Source organism: Tetrao urogallus, assembly GCF_951394365.1.
Source record: "Tetrao urogallus genome assembly, chromosome: 1".
NCBI lineage: Eukaryota > Metazoa > Chordata > Aves > Galliformes > Phasianidae > Tetrao > Tetrao urogallus.
The window spans coordinates 39,983,784-40,007,882 of NC_136813.1; the positions used below are offsets into that span (position 1 = coordinate 39,983,784).

General features: G+C 38.7%; 1 protein-coding gene across 1 annotated transcript in view; it reads left to right on the forward strand.

Annotated features, from left to right (window-relative positions):
* The window catches only part of PIBF1 (progesterone immunomodulatory binding factor 1), a gene marked incomplete at both ends in the record, with an annotated part of 161,532 nt that overhangs the window by 102,322 nt on the left and 35,111 nt on the right, over positions 1–24,099 (forward strand). The window contains 4 exons of the mRNA XM_079547492.1: positions 381–546; positions 9,197–9,347; positions 17,128–17,218; positions 21,102–21,204. Of these exons, the coding sequence (XP_079403618.1) occupies positions 381–546; positions 9,197–9,347; positions 17,128–17,218; positions 21,102–21,204 (511 nt within the window). The remainder of the gene's footprint in view (positions 1–380; positions 547–9,196; positions 9,348–17,127; positions 17,219–21,101; positions 21,205–24,099) is intronic.

The following is a 24,099-nucleotide window of genomic DNA, read 5'->3' on the forward strand; positions in this document are numbered from 1 at the left end:
AATAGCCTCCTTGGTATCTCTCCTGTGTCCTTTAAAGATTTCATTGTTAGAGGTATGGAATGTATGCACATCTATACTGAAAAGAAAATTCATGTTGATGTAATATTTTTAAAAACTAAGGCCACTGTCATTTGATTTTTGCATTACCAATCCACAAATTTAGCAAAGCCATGGACTGAGTTTTCTACCTGCTGTGTTTTATAGTCATCTATCCAATGGTACTTAGATAGGCAACTACAAATAGATAACTAACTTGTATTTACCAAACTCTTAAAAATACTCTCAATTTCATTTCAGGTATAAATTTCAAAACAGAACAAGCAGATGTTTTGAAGATTCAAAAAAAAAAAAAATTTTTTTGTTTGTTTGTTTGTTTTTAGGTATAGACAAATGCAGCTTGGCACAGAAAGCAAAGTATCTGAACTTCTTCACCAAAGTAAGTTAAAGTCCTTTGAAAGTGAACATATTCAACTCATGCAACAAGAAACAGCTAAGAATCTTTCACAGTGCCAAATAGAATGTGAGAAATATCAGAGAAAGTTGGAGGTATGTTATTAATACTTAATGAGGCATTACAAAGTTGTTTTCAATTATAATTCGAAATGAAGAAACTTGGGGGGGGGGGGAGAAGGAGGAAAAGATGACATCACCAAAAGATGTACATGGTTGAGTTAGTATTTCCACCAAACAGTGCTGAAGCAGAACATTTTGAAAAAGCTTACCAAGCTATACTGTTTCAGGGAAAACTAAGGAAAGAAGAAAGCAAAACATTTTCTTATGGTGAGATGTTTAAGACGTGTGTGTTAGGTTAACAGTATCCATCATAGAAATTATCTCTGCATGTCATATGTTAGCATTAGATACTTCACTTGGAAAGGATAGGTCCTTATTATGCATCCTTACTGATAAATCCTTTGTCTTTTAATCTGGCTTGTATAAAACTGCTTATTAATTCCATTTTAGGAAGCTAAACAGATAATGTATAGGAAAATGTCTTTCTATTTTATTCTTTCAAGTATGTATTAGAACTTCAATACCAGTACTAAGTAGAACAATTTTAGAGCAAAAAAAATGGTGATATGGTGAAATTCTCTTGAAAGTATATAGACTTCTTAAAAGCATAGACGTTTCTTGGAAGCATAGAGAACTTTATAAAGTCTATTACATTATTTAATAACACTAGAGTAAACCAAACTGATTTAGTAGAACTTCTATTACTGTCCTTTACTGTCCTTTTATTATAGAGGTATTGCTAGAAGAAGTTCGTTCAGACTCTTTTGTAGGAGACATATCCAGAGGAATCCAGTTTGTCATAATTAGATATGGATATTTGATCTCTGGCAGATTCTTCAGAATCTATTTGTGCAAGATGAAAAATAAGCTGTTTTGAGTTCCCTTACACACAAGAGTAATAGCTTGCTAGCTCTCTTGAACAGCTCTGCATTCATTAATAGATGGCAATTAAAACCCTTTTTTATTTAACTCATTCCTTCTAAAATTAAGTGGAAAAAATGAATGTTTTTTTTTTTTTCTGTAGAAGAGCTATTTCTTTTACTTCGTTCAGGACACACTTACTCAGTACTGTTACATGATTAAAAATTTTACCTTCACAAAGGATCACAGAAAAACAGTTGAAAGTGGACAGCCCTAAGCACTATCCTGCTATGGCTACTCCTAGCTCATGACAAAAGCCGTTATCTTATTAGAGGTTATCCATACACCAAGAGGAAGTGGAACAGATTCTGTCCCAATGTAACAATGGAACAAGATCAAGACCTCATCATGAAACTGAATGTATATAAGTTCATGTGGCCAGGTGATATCCATCCCAGGGTTCTGAGAGAAATGGCTGATGTGGTTGCCGAACCACTCTCCATATTTGAAAAATCATGGCTGGCTGGTGAAGTCCCTGGTGACTGGAAAAAGGGAAACATTACTCCCATTTTTAAAAAAGGGAGAAAGGAAGACCCAAGGAACTACAGGCTGGTGAGCCTCACCTCTGTACCTGGGAAGATCATGAAGCAGATCCTCCTGGTTACCATGTTAAAGCACATATGAGATGAAAAGGTGATTTGAGACAGCCAGCATGGCTTCACCAAGGGCAGATTTTGCCTGACCAATCTGGTGGCCTTCTATGATGGAGTGATGGCACCATGGGTGGTGGAAGGGCAATAGATGTTATCTACCTGGACTTCTGCAAAGCCTTTGACATGGTCCCTTGCCACATCCTTCGCTCCAAATTGGAGGGGTGTGGATTTGAAGGATGGACTGTTTGATGGATTAGGAATTGGACGCAGCCAATGGTTCTTTGTCAGGATGGAGGTGTCCCTCGGGGGTCTGTCTTGGGATCAGTGCTCTTCAACATCTTCATCAATAACACAGACAATTGCATCACGTGCACCCTCACAAGTTTGTGGATGACACCAAGCTGAGTGGTGCAGTCAATAACTGGAAGGAAGGGAAGCCATCCAGAGGGACCTGGACAGGCTGGAGAAGCGGGCCCATGTGAACCTACTGAGATTCAGCAAGGCCAAATGCAGGGTGCTGCACCTGGGTTGGGGCATCTCCATGTATTTATACAAACTAGGGGAAGAACGCCTTGAAAGCAGCCCTGTGGAGAAGGACTTGGTGGTCCTAGTGGAAGAGAAGCTGGACGTGAGCTAGCAGTGTGCGCTTGCAGTACAGATGGCCAACTACATCCTTGTCTTGCTCCAATTTATAGGAGGGAGTGGAGGTTCTTTTAATATCTGTATACTTGGTGTGAGATTAAGAAACAGCAGTTCAAATGTTGGTCTGACTAGTTTATTACAGATATTAATCATGGAGATGGAGAAGGGGAGGATGGACGCTACTATGAATTAGGGTAATGGGGAAGGGAAGGAGGGTGATAGAAAAGACAGGAAAGAGGAAGCAAGGAGTCTTTATAGGAAGCAAGAGGGAGATAGTTACCACCACGAATCCAGCGTGGTACATAGTTCAGTCATTGATCTTCAGCAGTGGTGGGCTGTCAGACATTGTTGTTCTGTTGACGATGATGGTGACCACGGCAATGATGGCAACTTTTCAATGGTAGTACAAACTTATTTATAATAAGTCCAAAGTGGTTGAGTCAGCTCTAGTTGGAGTGGCAGATTCTGGCTCTGGGATCTCAGCAGGAAACTTCTTTGTTTGCATCTTCTGGGCCTTGCCAGCAGGTAAAAGGGAGCAGGGAGGCACCAACTTATATCTTGCCTTCACAGGATACAGTGGCATCACCCCCCAGTCTCCCATAGCAAGCTGGAGTTATTTGGTCACAGGCTAGATCTTCCACCAGTAAACAGTCCTGAGCACTATCTTTCAAAGGCACACAGCTCCAAAGAAATGTTTTCAAATGTAAAATTGTCCACACAGCTATGTTGATTGCCACATGGCAACACCCATCACTCATCTCCTAGATGAGTCAGTCTTATCACAAGAAATACCTCAGGAAGCAAGCTTTGAGCCAAAAAAACAAAGAAGGATTCTCACAATCCTGGGCTGCCTTAAAAAAGGGGTGGCCAGGGGGTGATTGTGTCCGTTGTGTCCCCCTCCAACCCCCCCCCCCCCAGCCAGCTCTTGTGAGGCCCCATCTGGAGTACTGCATCCAGGCCAGGGCTCCCCAGTGCAGGATGTGGAGCTCTTGGAGTGGGTCCAGAGGAGGGCCACTAAGATGATCAGAGGGCTGGAGCACTTCTCCTATGAGGAAAGATTGAGGGAACTGGACTTGTTTAGCTTTGAGAGGAGAAGGCTCTGGGGGGACCTCATTTGTGGCCTTCCAGTACTTGAAGGGAGCATATAAACAGGAGAGGGAATGACTGTTTACATGGGTGGATAGTGACAGGACAAGAGGGAATGGCTTTAAACTGAGACATGGGAGGCTTAGGTTAGATATTAGGAGAAAGTTTTTCACACAGAGGGTGGTGACACACTGGAACAGGTTGCCCAAGGAGGTTGTGGATGCCCCATTCTTGGATGCCTTCAAGGCTGGGCTGGATGTGGCTCTGGGCAGCCTGGTCTAGTAGTTGTTGACCCTGCAGGTGGCATGAGGGTTGAAACCAGATGATCGTTGTGGTCCTTTTTAACCCAGGCCGTTCTATGATATGATTTTATGATATTAAGAAAAAGTTATTTCTTGAGAGACTGATGAAGCACTTGAACAGGCTCCCCAGGGAAGCTTTTGTGGCCCCAAGCCTATCAGTGATCAAGAAGTGTTTGACAGTGCTCTTAGATATGGATTTAGCTTGCCCTGTGCAGATAGATGAACTCGATGGTCCTTGTGAGCTTCTTCCAACTTCTATGATTCTATTCAAGAAATTACTGTTTCTGTATTATCTCTTCCTTTTTGCTATCCACAACAGTTACGAGAACATTAATATGAAGCCTACAACCTTAATAAAAGTAATGATAAAACTAAGTTTTGGAAAACAATTTGAAAAATAGTATCAGTATAATTATAGGTTTGCATTGACAACCTTTGTAAAACAGCCTGTTTTAAAAAACTTTCAACAATGATGTTCAGAGGGCTGAAGCACCTCTACTACAAAAGAAGCTGAGAGAGCTGAGGCTGTTCAGTCTGGAGAAGAGAAGGCTCTGGGGAACGTTACAGTGGCCCTCCAATACCTAAAAGAATAGAATATATTAGGTAAAATAAATGATATTAAGGGAAAAAAAAGAAAACATACCTCAGAAACACCAATGTATTGTGTCAGCACTTGAAAATACATCACAAATTCAAGAGCCTAACTTCAATAACATAGTGTTGTGGTTTAACCTGGCAGGTGGCTAAGCACCACACAGTCCATTGCTCATTTCCGCCCTTCCCAGTGGGATGGGGGAAAGAATCTGGAAATACAAGTGGAACTCGGGGGTTGAGATAAAACTGTTTACTAAGGATAGAGAAAAGGAGAAGGGCAATAGTTATGACCATTTTTATATTTATGTGAGCATATATGACAAGAGATGCACAAGCAATTGCTAACCATACCTGATCAGTCCCATGCTAGTCACCTGAGCAGTGGAAGAGAGAGATATTAACTCCCACCTCTTTCAGAACTGCTTCTACATGATATCATAAGGAATGGCATATCCCTTTGGTCATTTTTAGTCAGCTGTCCTAATTCTTTTCCATCCTAGCTCCCTGAGGCCTTTGCTAAAAATGGCCTTGGCTCTGCACTATGCAACTTGGAGAGGGTACAAAGAAGTTGGTAGGATGAGCAGGGAGAAAATTAGGCAAAAGCCCAGCTTGAACTCAACTTGGCTGGGGTAAAAGGGAACAAGAAAATCTTTTATGAATTTATTAACGGTAAGAGGAGGACCAAAGAGAATCTCCTTTCTTTACTGGATGCATCTGGAAATGTGGCCACTGAGGATAGGGAAAAGGCTGAGATTCTCAATGCCTTATTTACATCTGTCCTTAAAAGTCAAGCCAGTTATCATCAGGGTACTCTACTCACTGACTAGGAAGTCTCGGATGGGTAGAGGAATAGATCCCCCATGATTCAGGAGGAAGCAGTCAGAGGCCTACTATTCCATGTGGACTGCCACAAGTCCATGGGGCTGGATGAGATCCATCTGAAAGTGCTGAGGGAACTGGTGGCGATGATAGCCAAGCTGCTTTCCATCATGTGTCAGCATTCCTGGTCAGCTGGGTAGGTCCCGGAAGACAGGAGACTTGCCAATCTGACTTTTCTACAAGGGTTGTAAGGAGGATCTGGGGTCCTACAGCCTGTCAGCGTGGCTTCGGTGCCAGGAATGGTTATGGAGCAGATCATCTTGAGTGAGATTACACAGTATGTGTGAGGCAACCGGGGATCAAGCACAGCCAGCATGGATTTGTGCAGGACAGGGCCTGCTTGACCAACACGATCTCCTACGATGGAGTGGCCTGCCTGGATGGTGAGGGAAAGGCTGTTGATGTGATTTCCCTTAACTTCAGCAAAGCCTCCCACAATCTCTGCTTCAGTATTCTCCTGCAGAAGCTGCAGCCCATGGCTTGGACAGGTAAGCTGTGTGCTGGGTAAGGAGCTGGCTGGAGGGCCAGGCCTAGTGGTAGTGAATGGAGTTAAATCCAGCTGGCAACCAGTCACGAGTTGTGTTCCCCAGGGATCGGTACTGGTGCCTGTCCTCAGTATCTTCAGTATCTTTATTGATCAACTGGGTGAGGACATTGAGTGTGCCCTCAGTAAGTTTGCAGATTACATCAAGCTGGCAGGAAGTGTCGATCTGCTTGGTCGCAGCAGGGTCCTACAGAGGGATCTGGATAGGCTGGATCGCTGGGCTGAGGTGAATGGGGTGAGGTTCAACAAGTCCAAGTGCACAGGTCCTGCTCTTCAGCCACAACATCTCCAAGCAATGTTACAGGCTTGTGGCAGAGTGGCTGGAAGATTGTGTAGAGGAAATGGACCTGAAGGATATTGATTAATGCTTGGCTGAACATAAGCCTTCAGTGTGGCCAAGGCCAATGGCATCAAAAACAGACCTTATTGCTTTCTATAACTACGTGACGGGAGGTTATAGTGAGCTGGGGGTCAATCTCTTCTTTTGTGTAACTAGTAATAGGACTGGAGGGAACAGCTGCAAGCTGTACTGGGGAGATTTAGGCTGCACATTAGGAAATACTGGTTTTCTGAAAGAGTGGTCAGGTACTAGAATGGGCTGCCCAGGGAGGTGGTGGACTCACCAATCCTGGAGGTGTTCAAGGAATGTTGAGATGTTGTGTTAAGGGACATGTTTTAGTGAGAACTATTAGTGATAAGTGGATGGTTGGACTGGATGATCTTGAAGGTCTTTTCCAACCTTGATGATTCTGTGATCAATTTGTTATCAACATTGCTTTTCTCCTGGAACCGAAACATAGTGTTGTACCAGACACTCTAAAAAAAACAATTCTAGCCCACATGAATCTAAGACGTGTATATAAAATTTCACTAGTGTGCAAATACGCTATATGCACTATGGATAAAATTTACACTATCAAGAGACTGCAGCATTTTGATACTTACACCCACTACATCTGTTTACATGAAGTTCAGTGAGTTGGACCTTTCTATCTAAACAAGCTTAGAATTTATTCTCTTTCAAATATGTACTTCCAAAAAATGTAATATATCCTGTTTGACTAACTGTAGTATTGGAAAGATGTCCAGTCTGCAGCAGAGGAAACTTACATCAAAACAAAATTTCTTCATCTGTGCAAAGTTAGTCCTGAAAACATACCATTGCATCCAATTTGTGAGATTTAAATGAAAATGACAGTGTGTGTAAAACAGACAGTAGGCTACACAAACTTAGTAGAACAGAATAAGAACTCTTTTTTTCTAGATTTCAGCTAGTTCAGTCTTTATTTTGGGGGGGAAATATGCTGTTGTTGGAGATTCTGCATTACTGGGATGTTTATGAAAAGGAGCTATAGAGTGGAAACACTTACAGAGTGGAAACAAAGCTTTAGATGAAATGTAACTTCTTGTTGTTCTGTCTGTATTGGAACATTCAGATCCTGGCTGATGAGGTTAGTTGTGGTCATGAGCACTGGGAGTGCCAGCTGTGCTAGACTTTGAGGTTACTAAATAAATTTTAATTGCACAGACATGTCTAAACTTTGAGTAAGGAAGTTGCATTTGAGTTGTGTTTCCATTTTCTTTGGATATTTATTTGATTTGAATAAACTCTTGAATATACGGTGTTCAACTGTATTAGTTCTCCTGGCACTTCCTTTTCCTGATAGAGATATGCCTTGAAACCAATGCTTTTTCATTACAGAGTATTACTGCAGAATTTAAACACTTGAAATCCTTATTTTTTGCATTTGTTCCTTTTGACTGATTTCTTATATTTCTTTTCTAAAATACACAATCAGTGTATTAATATTAATATTGTACAGCATATCGACTAATGTAGTCGCCAGTAACTTAGGACTCAGCTGTAGAGCTGTAGCTGCTTCATGAAAAAAATCTGTTTTTAATTGGATTTCAGAATAGTTTCTCTTAAACATCCTAGAACTACAAAACTGTTTTATATGTTGCCAAAATTTGACCTATAAATGTAGCCTTCTATGACAATAGATTGATGCTTTCCATGTTTTTATATTTGTGTTGCTTATTTCCCTAAATGCTGTGGATAGCTTTGTATTCCTGACTGCATACAGCATTACTGCTGTGTACACGGTACATAGATTGCTACTTCACTGAATGAAGGTTTTCATTCCAGCTGGTTTTACAGTATTTGTCAATGTTGTATTTTTCTATTTTCAAGCACCATATCACTTAGCTTTCTTGTTAAGCTTTAGTTTGTATACAGAACTTCCTAACTTTTAACTTTGAATATGTCCCTTTTTTGTAAAATGTTGGTAGATTAAGTATTTACGTTAGTTGCAAATGCTCATGATGTATTACTTTTCAATAATGAGTAAATAATAAGAATCTGATATAACTTAAATAACAAATCTTGTTATTTGTGCATTTACTATTCCATAAAGGAACATTCTAGTAAATTGGTTACTGGTATATGAATGTAATTGAATCAACAAAAAAGAAATAGTCATGTTTTTGTTTTTTTTTTACTTCTCTATTAATTTTTGTAACTATTGCTTTGGTTGTTGTAACTGCCCTTTAAAATTATTGCCATTTTTCCAAGTTGAGACAAAGGCATTAAGAAATTCTGGGGAGACCTGATAACAGCCTTTCAGTATCTACAGGGGAGGCAATAAGAAAGGGGACAGAGTCTTTAGCAGGGTCAGTTGTGATTGGACAAGAGGGAATTGTTTCAAAATACAACAAAGGAGATTTAGATTGGAAATGAGAAAGAAGTCTTTTATGGTAAGACTGAAGCACTGAAACATGTTGCCCAGAGCTCTGAGCAAACTGATGGTGCTGTAGGTGTCCCTGTTCATTTCAGGGAAATTGGACTTCATGATCTTTAAGAGTCCCTTCAAGATCAAATAGTCATATGATTCTATAAAGTGTTATAGGACATGAGAGTGTAGTCTGTGCAAGATAACATAGCTGAAAAGAACTAATTTTTTTCAACTATTTTACTGTACCTGTGCAAAAGTTGCATCAAATGTGATACATTATTGTTGTTTGGTATTCTGTTACTGATTAATTTACATGTGGGTTTTCACCTTTTTCATAAACAGCTGTCATGCTGTTTTCAGTGATATTTTCATTATTCATTCTCACAGGTGCTCACCAAGGAATTTTACAGTCTTCAGTCTTCTAGTGAAACACGCATTATTGAACTTCAAACACAGAATTCTGAGTTTCAGGCAAGACTAGATACTTACGAAAAACTTGAAAAAGACCTTGATGAGATAATAATGCAGACAGCAGAAAGTAAGTTCTGATACAAATTACATCTGTAGATGTTTCTAGAATTCTGGCAATATCTTATATCTTACAGCACTTAGTGTCTGCTATTCTCCTTCCTCATGCCTAAAAATTAAGAAGCTATAGTTATTTTGATAGAAAATACTAATGACAAGTTTATATACATATATTTTTAAATATCTATCAAATAAACATGATATTAGACGTACTGATGTTAAAAATCATCTCGTTTTTCCCCCTCGTTTCTCTTTTGCCTGTTCTAATTATTCATTAAGATTATGAGTTTGTTGGGTTTCTGTTTTGTTTTGTTTTTAGAATTCTTCTATTAAATATTTTGAGTACCAGGAAGCTTTGTTGACAGACAACTATAGGTTTAATAATATAGCAGAGTGATAAATGTGATTTTTTTAAATTAATTATGGGAAATAAAAGTTATTTCTTGTGTTGAATTAATAATAATTTTACTCTGTTTCTGGTGAGGCCCCATCTGGAGTACCATGTCCAGTTCTTTCTCCCCAGTTCAAGTACAACAGGGAACTTCTATAGAGAGTCCAGCTGAAGACCACAAAGATCATGAGGGTCCTAAAGCATCTCCGCTGGGAGGAAGGGCTCGGAGACCTGAGACTGTTAAGCCTGTAGAAGAGAGGACTGGGAGGGGATCTTATCAATGCTTATAAATATCTACAGGGCAGGTGTCAAGTGGATGAGGCCGACTTCTTTTCAGTGTGCTCAGTGACAGAACAAGGGGCAATGGGAACAAACTGGATCACAGGACGTTCTATATGAACATGAGAAAGAACTTGTCTACTTTGAGGGTGCCATAGCATTGAAACAGGCTGCCCAGGGAGGTTGTGGAGTCTCTTTCTACTGGAGATACTCTGGAGATTTCTTCCTGGATACTTTCTTGTGCAGTGTACTCTAGGGAGCCTGCTTTAGTAGGGGAACTGGATTAGATGATTTTCAGACATCTCTTTCAGTCCCTATGATTCTCTAATTTTATGTGATTCTGTGAAGTCATTGCTAGTGGCAAATCAATCTGTTCTAATTACTAATGGCAAATCATCCCGCTGTAAGTAGTAAACCAGTGATTTGCTTCTGATCTGATTACTTTGGAAAACTTTCCTCTCTGGTTGGCCAAAATAACAATATCTGTTCTCAAAGAGCAGAAATTGTGATATCTCTGGGGTCAGAAACAGAGACATCTCCTTTACCTCAGGTGAATCAACAAAGCAACTGTTTTCTAATTCAAAGTTAGGACTCTAATCCTGAAGTCTTCTAGCCAGTGTATGATGATAATAGGCCATTTTAATTTCTCAAACTAATTTGTGGATCTTCTTGCCCTTGTGTCTTCATTTTCTCTTCTAAAAAGAATAATTATAAATGATGTTTTACAGGTAGGAGATAGTTACATAAGCTTTAAATGGAAACATTAGTCTACAGCTAAGTATGCATTAGTGGGATTTAGTGGCATCTAGCAGCCTTCAATAGCTAGGGTGTGCAGATGTGTGTACTTTTGCTCATTTAATACATGTAGATATTTTTTTGCAAGGTGAAAATGAACTTAAAAATAACATTTTCTGCTTACAGTGATTCGCATTTTCTCATTCACCTTATGGTAGTAAAGTTTTTTTTACAAAACTGAATAGTTCTTAACTTCTTCCTAAATAATGTTTTAATTATATTTGTAAGCTACAGAATATTGGTACTTAACGAGTGCGTATAAAAAAAACCATGGAGAGTGACTTTTTACATAGCCTGATAGTGATAGGACAAGGCAGAACTGTTTTAAATTAAAAGAGGGTAATTTGGGTTAGATATTAGGAGGAGACTTTTCACTCTGAGAGAGGTGAGGCGCTGGAACAGAGACACTGTTGATGCCATACCCCTGGAGGTGTCCAAGGCCTTGGGTAGCCTGATCTAACGGGTGTCAGCTCTGTCCATGGTTGCAGGAGTTGAAACTAGATTTTTACAGTCCCTTCCAACACAAGCCATTGTATGATCACCTAAAGAAGTCGAAGTTTACAAATGCACTTGTTTGTTAATATTTAACAAGTTTGTATTCTGGTTCAGTTTGAGGAGGTAAAAAGGGAGATATAGCACAATAATATTGCTTGATCGCCAAGGTTCGCTGCTTCAAAGCTGTTCCAGCCAGAACCGCAGTAATTGACCATGAGGTACAGGAGGGTTTCAGTCAGTTCTTTGATCAGGGAACCCTGAGGTAACAGAGCAGCCCGGCAGCTCTCACGAGAGTGGCTGATGTGAAGTGGGTGTTGTCAGGACAACTGCTCTGCATCCATGCTCCCTGTCTAGAAAAAGCCTCAGGGATGGAGAGGAGTCGGATATGTGAATCACGTGGGCCATTCAGACAAGGAGAAACCATAAGCCACCTATTCACATGACTACCCAGGGAGGAGGATTGTTATCACTGTGAAGAAAGTGCTGAGGGTGTTGGCCGATGTGGTTGCCAAGCCACACTCCATCATTCTTTGGCAGTCTTGGCTAACCAGAAATGTGTTGGGGAAATGGAGACTGGCAAATGTGATGCTTATCTTTAGAAAGGGCTGGAAAGATGATTCTGGTAGCTATAGTCCTATCAGTCTCAGCTCAGTGCCTGGAAGGTTATGGAATGGATAATCTTGGGAGCAATCATGGACCAGTTAAAGGTCAACCAGGGGATCAGGACCAGTCAGCATGGGTTTACAAATGGTAGATCCTGTTTGACAGACCTGATTTCATTTTATGACAAGGTGACCTGCTTAGTGGATGAAAGTAAGGCTGTTGATGTGGTCTGCCTGGACTTCAGTAAAGCTTTTCACACTGTCCCCCACAGCATTCTCACGGAGAAGCTGGCTGCCCATGGTTTGGATAGGTGTATACTCTGCTGAGTGAAGCATTGGCTGGGGATGGCTGGGCCCAAAGAGTTGTGGTCAGTGGAGTTAAATCTAGTTGGTGACTAGTCACAAACAGTGTCCCCCAAGGCTCAGTACTGGGGCTGCTTCTGTTTAATATCTTTAATAATGATCTCGATTAGGGGATTGAATGCACCCTCAGTAAGTTTGCAGATGACACCAAGTTGGGAGTGTTAAGCTGCCAGAGGGGAGAAAGGCACTACAGAGGGACCTGGATAGACTGGATCGTTGGGCCAAGGTTAACTGTTTCAACAGTGCCAAGTGTCGGGTCCTGCATTTTGGTCACAACAACCCCAGGCAACCCTACAGGTTTGGGAAGGAGTGGCTGGAAAGCTGCTTGATGGAAAGGAACCTTGGTGTACTGATGAACAGTCAGCTGAATATAAGCCATCAGCGAGCCCAGGTGGCCATGTATGAGGCTTGTATGAGGAATTGTGTGGTGAGTAGATTAGGGAAGTCATCTTGCCCCTGTACTTGGCACTGGTGAGGCCTTACCTCAAGTACTGTGTTCAGTTTTGGGCTCCTCAGTACAGAAAGGACGTGGAGGTGCTGGAGCAGGTCCAAAGAAGGGCAACAAGGCTTGTGAAGGGCTTGGAGAATATGGCCTACGAGGAGAGACTGAAGGAACTGGGGCTGTTTAGTCTGGGAAAAGGAGGCTGAGGGGAGACCTTTTGCTCTCTTCCAATATCTGAAAGCTGCTTACAGTGAGAGTGGGGTTGGTCTCTTCTCGCTGGTGACAGGATGAGGGGAAATGGCCTCAAGTTGCACCAGGGTAAGTTTAGGTTGGATATCAGGAAACAATTCTTTACATAAAGAGTTGTTAAGCACTGGAATAGGCTCCCTAGGGAGGTGGTTCAGTCACCATCCCTGGATGTGCTTAAAAACGGTTTGGATGTGGTAGTCAGGCACATGCTTTAGCAGAGGGTTGTTAGAGTTAGGGTAGTATGGTTAGGTTGTGGTTGGACTCGATGATCTTTGAGGTCTTTTCAAACGTAAACTATTCTATGATGTTCTGATTATTTCAATATATTGCTTATTTTTACTATATATATATAACTAATATATTTGCTTATTCTTACTATTGTATCTTTGACATTGAAAGTTAGAAGTAATACTTATGACAGAATTCCAGCACTAAGTTGAAGTTCTGAGGTAAATCAGAGAAAATAAAAGCCTTACTTCTTTTCAAAATATTTGAAGAAGAATACAGACATACTTTCTCCTACTTCCTAAATTAAGACCTGGCATTTACATGCCGTAACAGAAGGTCAAAAAATATTTGAATGAAGGAAAACTACGTGATTTTCAAATTTAAGGCATTCTAGAAATTTTCCAGTCTTTCAAAGAATGTTATATAGGCTGATGCACGATGTGGAAGACAGTGGGAATTTCCTATAAGCTATAATGACAACAAGATTTTGCTTTTTAGTCTTGTGATCGTGTCTTTACATTTCAGTGTGATAAGTCTTTTTTCCTTTCTGTGGGTTATGAAGCCTCTGTTGTTTCACTGTTGTTTCTGTTGTTTAGGAGTGTTGGAGTGTGAGGGGTTGATCATCAAATTTTGTGGACCTTTTAGAAAGCTTTGTATTTGTACATGTGAGGTGGATTTTGTCATGTAACCATATGATCTTACTTCAGAGAATGTAAATGTGGAAGGGATCACTGCATTTTTATCGTTTATTCCCTCATCAGTATGCTTCACTTTATTAATATTGAAGTAACATGAAACAGCCTCTTCAGGAAACGATCAAGAATTTATACAGCCACTCCTTACAGCAACTGAGTGATTTTGCAGGATCCCAGAATTGTAGGAGTTGGAAGGGACCTCTTGAGATCTTCTAGTCCAACGCCCTTGCTGAAGTGCATGAATAACATATTCCATGTGAATAACAATAAGCTTTCTTGGCATTTCTCTCTTTTTCCTTTTCAATGTAAAATATTCACATTGGAAAATTTTAGTTTTAGATTAGGTATTTTACCAACACATGAAGGACATGGAGCTTTGGAGCATGTCCAGAGGAGGGCCACAAAGATGATCAGAGGGCTGGAGCACCCCCCTGCCAGGGGCAGGAAGAGGGAGCTGGGTCTCTTAAGCCTGGAGAAGAGAAGGCTCTGGGGAGATCTTATAGTGGCCTTCCAGTGCCTGAAGGGGGCCTACAGGAAAGCTGGGGAGGGACTTTTTATAAGGACATGCAGCAACAAGGCAAGGGGAAATGGCCTTAAACTGGAAGAAGGTAGATTTGAACTAGATATTAGGAAGAAATTCTTTATTTTGACACAGTGGAACAGGTTGCCCAGAGGATTCCTCCTCCCTGGAGGCATTCATGGCCAGGCTGCATGGGGCTTTGAGCCACTGGTCAAGAAGGAGGTGTCCCTGCCTATAGCAGGGGGATTGTAACTTAAAGGTCCCTATTAAGTCAGAACATTCAAGGTAGCCAAGTAGGCCAGTGGCATCCTGGCTAGTATCAGAAATAGTGTTGCCAGCAGGAGCAGGGAAGTGATCATCCCTATGTACTTTGCTCTGGTGAGGCCGCACCTCATGTACTGTGTTCAGGTTTGGGCCCATCACTACAAGAAAGACATCGTGGCCCTGGAGCGTGTCCAGAGCAGGGCAGACACTATGAGGGATCTGGTGCACTGGTCTTATGTGGAGTTACTGAGAGAGCTGGGATTGTTCAGTCTGGAGAAGAGGCTCACAGAGCACTTCATATTGCTCTCTGTGACTGATAGGAAGTTGTGGTAAGGTGGGCCTTGGTTTCTTCTGTCATGTAACCAGTGATAGGACTGGAGGGAATGGCCTCTAGTTATAGCAGGGGATATTCAGGTTGGATGATATGAAAAATTTCTTCTCTGAAAGAGTGGTCAGGTGCTGGACAGGGCTGCCCAGGGAGCTGGTGGAATCACCGTCCCTGAGAGTGTTTCAGAAACATTTAGATATTATACTAGGGGAAGTGGTTTAGTAGAAACATACTGGTGGACAGTTGGACTGGATGATTTTGGAGGTCTTTTACAACCATGGTGATTCTATGACTTCCTTGGTTTTTACTGGTTGGCATCTTTTTAAGAAAAATAATTAAGGCTATCTGTATCCTCTCAATCACACTCTAAGAATGAAATTAATGAGTGTGTCCCTAATTAGTAAATGTTTATCGTATACCGCAGAGTCAGGTGAAGAGCCCAGAAAGAAAAGGTAACACAAGCATATCCTGGTAGAGATTATTTTGGGTTGGTACATGCTATATTGTTTTCCTGATATGACTTTTATATGTATATTACTGGTGATACTCATTTATAGGGTAGGATTTCCTTGACATTTTTCTGAGAAATACAGTATTGAACTTGTTACCTAAAAGAAGGATTGCCGCTTGTCCCAGTCACCGTACACTTCTGAGAAGAGTCTGTCTCCTGTTTTTACTGTAGTTTCCCATCTGGTAGTGGGACAGAGCAACAAGATCTCTTCTAAGCTTGAACTTGTATGTCACATGCTCTAGTGCTCTCATTGTCCTGGTGACTCTCTGCTGGACTTCCTCCAATACATCAACATCTTTTGTGCACCAGGAAGCCCAAAACTAAGCATAGCCACATGTGGCCACAGAAATACTGAGTAGATGGGGAGGATCGCTTTCTTTGACCATCCATCTGTGCTCTTGCTAATAGAGCCTTGGATGCAGTTGTCCTTTGCTACAAGGCAATTTGTGATCAGCTTGTCCTCTAGAACCCTTGGATCTTTTTCTGCAAAATGTTTTATAGTCAGTCAATCCCCAAACTATGTTAGCATCTAGGTCCCAGATGTGAGATTCTGTATTTGCCTTTGCTTAACCTTAACGTTATTGTTCGTACATTTTTTTCTCCAGCATTTTAGGTTCCTCTGACTAGCAGCTCTGTCCCCCGGTTGGTCTATCTTACCACCTCCCTAAGCTGCTAGCTTTATGAAACATTCTGAAAGTGCACAATATCCTACTGTGTGCATTTTTAGTAAAGATTTTGAATGGTATTAACATGAGAAATTCCAATAGTAAATGACTATCAGTTGGACTCTGTATGACTAATGACCATTATTTGAGCCCAAAGGTCCTAGTCCATAACTTGCTTGGCTTTAAGAGAGACTTGGCTATGAGAGACTGTACCAAAGGTTTTGTCTTCACCCTAGTCAAGGTGTGACCATTCGTTTAATCACAAAAGAGTATTAAATTAGTCAGACATGATTTCTTTTTGCTAGCTGTTCTAACCACCTATTTGTCCATGCTTGGAATTTGAGAGGCTGGAATGAGGCTGACTAGTTTCTCATTCATTCTAGCCATCCTTGAAGACGGGTACAGTAACTGTTTTCTGCAGACAATAAGAAATATTTGAATGCCACGGTCTTTCAAAAATGATTGAGACACAGTGACATCAGTTTCCTCAGCAACCTTGAATTTGTCTCTTCTGATCCCATGGACTTGCTTATTTCTATTTGTCTTAAACACTACCTGATTTTATCTTCCTCTACTTCCTCATGAATACACAAAAAATGAATTATTTATGGGAAAAAAATCACCAACTAACTTTTTACTGTAAATTTCTACTACTACTATTTTGTTACCATGCATATGAATATGAAAGGTCACTGAATTTTTATCTTGCTTTTGTATTATTTCTTAATATAAATTGCTGTTTTTTTAAAGTGAGAAGTCTGCCTGTATCATAACATGAATGTATGGCACTGTGTCAGTGCTAATAGTAAACAAAACTCTTCCACTGAAGCACCAGAGGCTATAGCAGTTCACAACTGAAAATGTAGGAAAAAAAGCATATGTGTAACTTTATAAGCTCTTGCATTCTAATTATTTTCTTCCAAGGACATCTTACTAATAGTACCTTTCTGCAATTTTCTGCAGTGGAAAATGAAGTTGAAGCTGAAAGGGTTCTCTTCTCATATGGGTATGGTGCTAATGTTCCTACAACAGCCAAAAGACGACTAAAGCAAAGGTAAACAAGTGGCTTTTCTGAATTTACTCATTCAAGACAAAGTAGTAGATGAAGAGAGATACAGCATGTTTAATCTTAAAAACCTCTTTATGTTAACTAAAATGACTAGTTTCTTAATTACTTAAGAATACAGAAATAGGATGAAGATAACGTACTGTATTTAATACATATCTTTTAGGAAATTAAGAACAGTAAAGTTTAAGAGCATCGTTTTATCTTTACATACACGGCATTTGATTTCAGTTACGTTTTTCAGTTTTCTCTGATACCATTTGATTAATAGATTAAAATAACATGTAGACCAAATAACGTACCTTTTGGTCATAATCATTTTTAAATAATAAATTTATACAACACATTGTCTTTAAGAAATAATGGTGACATTCAAATAGTTCACTGTGTGCATAAAGGCTACAGCTCATTGTGAAAGATAGGGAATGTAGGTTTATCTACAATATTTGACATGATTTATACTATTTTTTAACTGTGAGAGCAAAAAAAATACTCTGCAGTTGTTTAAAATATACCCAAATAATATAAAAGGAAAACATAACCTAAGATCAAAATCATGTAATGGTGGGATGATTTAGGCTGAAAGGAACACGTGGAACTTAGTGGAGTCCAGCACCCTGCTCAGAGCAAATTCAATTGCTTAAGACCTTTTCCAATTTACTAAATGTTGTCGGTATTGTCTATCAGATTCAGACCTGTCGTGTATTGAGTTACATATTGCTGTAAGGATCATGAAGATTTTATGCAGTACTTAAGTTTAGCATAGCTTAATTTGCTCTTTAGCATTTGTATGCCTCATCATACTGTTTCTTAGTAAAATTTCTTTTTATACCACCTATGTCACTCCAAAAGTAATGCATTCTACTTATTTCCATAGAAACTATAACAGCTACGAAGAGCACAATAACACTATGTGATAGAGCAAGTCCTTAACTGCAAAACACTGTTTTTCATCAGCCATCATTTTGGAGGTGACCTAGTGTCACTGTCATCACTGCTGAAACTGTGCTCAAATCCAGTGTTTGATCTCTGTAAACATTCAGCAAGTGTCGATTAATGTCAGTGGGTATGATGTTTTTTTTTTTTCTTGTGGAGGAATTCAGTTCCACACCTTTGCTTTATATGCACTCCCACATCAGACTCCATTTTGTCAGACTGCCCCTCTGCTGCCATCTGTTGTGTGGGAACAAAATGGAACTTAATATTGATGGCAGTGTTCTGCTGCCATACCACCATCTGCCTCTGTCGCTGTGAGACAATATAATAAAAAAGGATGCGTTGCTTTTGGAGCAGCCCTCTTAAGTAGAATTCTAGAAAAAAGGCAAAGCTGTCTATTCAAGCGTAATGCATGACGGTGTCTATACTTTTTTGCTTTTACTTGCCAGAAACAACTGTCTCATGTATTTGTATGTAAGTGCCATACACCCATACTAGTAAATTAAGTATTTCTGGGAACATTCTCAAGCATTGAGATGAAATAGCATGTACTAGCACACTTTCACAAAACTGAATTCTCAGTGTAGGTTAGCTGCATGTGAATGACTTACTAGCAATGGTTGTTGGCCCAAATTAACTCCTCCACTGTGCCTAAAAACTGTTTGGGATTACCACATTCTTGAGTTTAGTTTCTGTTATAGTGGAATGAAAAAATGTCCAGAACTTTATCTTTGGAAATGCCAATTTCTGAGAACTTCTTAAAATTTCAGAAGTTTTCTGAGTTTTCTTTTTTTTTTCCTCACCATATTAGGTTCAGTTTAGATTATTTACACATTCAAGGACCTTTGTCCTTTTTATGTTTTAAATTTAAGCTACTTGAAAAAAAAACAAACCGAAAAGCATACTTAACATAGTTACTTGTGCTTATCTTTAAATCCTTGCACATTCCGATCAAGTTCACTGAACAGTTGTAACTGGAATAAGTATGATGGGCTACATATGTATAGATGTGACACTTAAGGACATGGTTTAGTGGGTGTGGTTATGATAGGTTGACAGTTGGGCTTGATCATTTTTTTTGCAACTTTAATGATTTCTATGATTCTACATTCCCAAAGTTGCAATGGGAAGGTATCGCTGTTTCCCCTTGCGCTCCAAACATTAATGTAAGATGTAAAATGTCTAGTGTAAGATGTAAAATGTCTAATGTAAGATCCCTGACTAGATATATTACAGAAGTGTTTGACTTCTGGTTTTTTGCTAGATGGGATCCTCATGCACATCTCATAACTCGTAAGCTAAAATCAGAAAAACTAGCTTGGGGAAGGCTGTTCTTCTCAGTTAATGTTTATGCAGTCTGATACTCTTTCTGGAGGAACTGAGAGAGAACCAACATTCTAGTGAGTGCTATTGCCAATTTCATTTGTCATTTGTCATTTGTCTCACAAAAGGTGAAAGAGAATCTGTGTGAGAGTAGGATTGTAACACAGAATATCAAGAAATTAAAATCAACAGTTCTACCAAATCTAAAAGTACGTTCATTTTTACAGAGGGGGAGGTGGTGAATATGACTTCTTCAATTTTCTCAGAAAGAATACATACTGATCTAGCTTTACATCTAACTTTAATCCTCAACTTAAGAACAAATAAAACCTCCCAGTTGGTCAGCTGTAAACCACTTATACTCTTACATCTTCAGCATCATAGTCCAAAACTTGTTATTTTTTTATTTGTCGACTTAGGTACACATTTTCAGTGTATGGAAGGTATACATTAATTCTAAGATCTGAACTGGAGTGACTCCTCTCTTTTCTTCAATGTAGATATTTTGGAAAAAAATGGCATGCATTTGACTGAAACAATGGATTGTTGTATAGAGCTGTTATTTCAGTGGTTAAAGCACGTAAAGGGATAAGTATGTTGATTTGTAGCTAGATTACTTAAATATGGAGGCATACAGTGATACTTTCTTGAGTTGTATATCTTTTTACAGTCAGTTACCAAGCTGCTGAATGCTGCAAAGATGACAGGACTCATTACAGGATAAATATAAATATCTAAATACAAATTTAGATATCTGACCATAGGCTTAGGACAGAGACTTAGTATCCAGCCATTGTAATCAATTTAATTTAATTCTGATTAGTACAGACAGTGAAGTTGAGTACATTTCAGTGCATCCAAGAGTCTGTTTTAGTGGAATATGTTCAGGTTCTCCTGTCTATTGAATAGGGCTAAGTGACTGTAATAACAAATTGAAAGACTGGGTTAAATATAATTCCAAAGCCTCTTTCCAGGTATGTGAAATCTTCCCATTACTGTCTATGGAACTATGCTATTGAATTGATGATGGAATCTTCTAATATTGGACATGAAAATATGCAAGAAGTTGTAGTGCTTACACAGCTGAATAATTCTTTTGTGGATCTATTTTTTATTTAAAAAATAAAAATAATAAAGTGGTAATGACATTTAACTAGCATAGTAGATGTCAGACAAAATGATTTTGTCTGTTTAGAAAATGATCAAGTATTTCATTTTTTGTTGCTTTTCTACAAGATATACGTTGTATGTATTTTTAAAACTGACTTAAGCAGATGGCACTTATGGTGATTCCTTAAAGTAGCTTAAAAAAAGTAAATATTCATGATTAGTTGAAATATCCTGACATGATTATTGCAATTATAAAGTATTTTACAAATAATATAAATAATGACTTTTTAAGAAATATTAATATGGTGTCGCTACAGGAATGCTATTTCAGTGCTGTTGAAGTCTGTAATGTTTTCATTGTTAGCTTTGATTATGCATGGTCTCACTGTATAGTTTATGTATTAGTATAAAATTAAGGCAATCGAGTTTTGAAGTACAATTGTGAGAATTTATTTAGCATAGTTTGAAAAAAATCAACTTGAGCTTGTTTTTCTTGGCACAGTGTTCACTTGGCAAGAAGGCTACTGCAGCTAGAAAAGCAAAACTCTTTGCTTGTAAAAGATCTGGAACATCAGAAGGAACAAGTAACACAGATTTCACAAGAGGTAAATTATTGCTAAAAAAAAAAGTGTAGAAACTATAAACATAGTGGAACAGCTGTACATAAAATGGAATATTTTCTAAACACTGTTTATTATCTATTTGATGTTAAAAAAAAAAAAAAAAAAGCCTCATAATTAACCAAAACTCCATGGTAAATGTTCTGAAAGAAGTTTATATTGTATTTTGAAATGAAGATCAAAAACGGGATTACTTTGTAGGCTAAACAGGAATGTAGACCAGACAGACAACGTTCTGATTTCTGAACAGAAAACCAGCTAGCCAAACTAGTTTGTTCAGTAAATATTTCATTATATTTTACAAAGCTCTGCCCTTAAATCACATTTGAAGATATTTCTCTAAATCCTCTTCTACTTTGAGTCTTTCAAATATACAAATCCAAGGAACGTTTGATATAAGCTGTTAAAAAAAAGAAGCTTAATTTTTTTGAGGTATTATAATGTGCTAAATTTCATAATACATCTGGACGTAATAGCTGAAATTGCATATTACACTGACTTGGCAAATAAACATTGTAAAATGATCATTTTGCAATCTTCCTCAATTAAGCTGAACTAATTTTTTGAAATATTTTTAAGATTACCTTACCGGTTTCTCTTAGCAACCAAGGAACTCTGTCTTGATTTGCTGTCAGGTAGTGCCACCATATGAAATTTCAAGGCTACCTGCTTTGGAAATGTGGTATTCTTTTGGTTGTTTTTTTTTTTATTGTTTATTTTATTTTAACAGTAATTATAAATTAGGATAACTATCCTGGCCTGCATTACAAATGGTGTAGCCAGCAGGAGCAAGAAGGTAATCATCCCCCTGTATTCCACACTGATGAGGCCACACCTTGAGTACTGTGTTCAGTTTTGGGCCCCTCACTACGAGAAAGACATCAAGGCCCTGGAATGTGTCCAGAGAAGGGCAGTGAAACTGATGAGGGGTCTGGAGCACAGGTCTTCTAAGGAGAGGTTGAGAGCTGGGATTGTTCAGTCTGGAGAAGAAGAAGCTCAGAGGAGACCTCATTGCACTCTACAACTTCATGTAAGGAGGCTGTGATGAGGAGGGATTTGGCCTCTTCTCCCAGGCAACAAACAGGACCTGAGGAAGTGGCCACAAGTTGTGCCAGAGGAGATTTAGGTTAGACATGAGGAGAAACTTCTTCTCTCAGAGAGTGGTCAGGCACTGGAATGGCTGCCCAGGGAGGTGGTGGAGTCGCCATCCCTGGCAGTGTTCAAGAGGCGCCTGGATGAGGAGCTACGAGATATGGTTTAGTGCTTGTGGTAGCAATGGTGATGGGAGGACGGTTGGACTTAGATGATCTTGTAGGCCCTTTCCAAACCTGTGATTCTGTGATTCAATGTAAGTACTTCACAGTACAGATATTTGAATTGTCTGCACGTTTAAAAATACATGTGTACTTATGTGTTTGTTTTTATACAAGTAATCACATATATCTAATTTAATTTTAATCAAATATATGTCAACAGTGAATGTTTATTTATTTATTTTTAGCTAATATTAGATTTTTTTTAATACATTCTTCCAGATACATGTTAGTAATTTGTATTTGAGTAAAACATATCTGCCATATGTTCTTGACTTGAAGATTCAGGGGCATTGGTGACTCCAGTGTTATCCTTGATAGTTTTCTTAATCATTAATAAAATCTGTGCTTTATTCTCCATTTAAATGTCTAGCTTCCGCTTTTGTAGACTTTTTTCTTACCTGCTGCAGTTTTACATTTGTTTCTAGATCAGTAATGAAAGATTTAGAATTACAGACGTTCATTCAAATTCCTGCAAAATTCCATTAGAACAACTTCCCCCCCTTTTTTTTTTTTTTTTTTTTTTTAGGAAGAATAGAAGAATTTTCATGGGATATTATGTAGCCTTTTCTTGATCTTTTATAATGTAATTGTGCATTTTAAATCAGGATATGACTCAGTAATAAATTAAATATCTTACAGATTTTAGCTAATGCACAGCAGCTACTAAGCCTGTTAAGTTCTTACGAGGTTAAATAATAAATCTTTTAAAACTTGCTTTCTATTTAATTCATATTTGGCATTAATGTGTAAATGCTTCATTTTTTTTTTTTTTACGTATGATTATTGGATTTTTAGTTTCATACGTATTATTTCAACCATTCTGCTTGCCACTCAATATACATACAGACTTTTTACACTTATTTATGGGCTAGGAAGTAGCTCGCTGTTCTTGTGTACAAACTAACAATCTGACTTTTCAAGCAGAGGACAAAAACATTACTGAAAATTGTGTTTTCTTCAAAATTATATTCAGTTTTTTTGTATCTCTGCAATTGTGGGTTGTGTGTTTCTAGGGTTTATTTGCTGCTTATTGAGAGTAATTTGTCTACTAGTATCAACTTTTCCCACAAAACTAACTTCTCTTGTAAATTATCTGTATTTCATATCTTATGCAAGTTGTTGTTATCTTTATGATTTTTATTTCTTAAAATTCAGTTTGCTATTTCTACTGCATCCCCTGAGCTAGGATGACTTTTTACTTGATGGTACCTGCTTTATTGATTGTTTGTTTCAGAGACCAAACCAATCTACATCAAGCTCAGGTCTTTTCATTGACAGTTAGTTAAGACATCTACGTGGAATCTAGAACACAGATTGAATGTTGATGACAAAGTGATTGGACCAACTTTTGTTTTGAACTCAGATTAAGTACTGGGATTGTTCTGTAGTAGTTATGATACAAGCTTTCTAAAACTATATGAAAGGAGGGAGATTATGAAAACTACAGTAAGTGTTCTTTGTAAGATTCTTTTTATGGAGTATCCTCAAAGAAGTATTGCTAAGTTCTTATAGAAAGGGAGCTATATAGAAAAGCTTTTGTGTTGATCTCCTCAAAAAGTTTCAT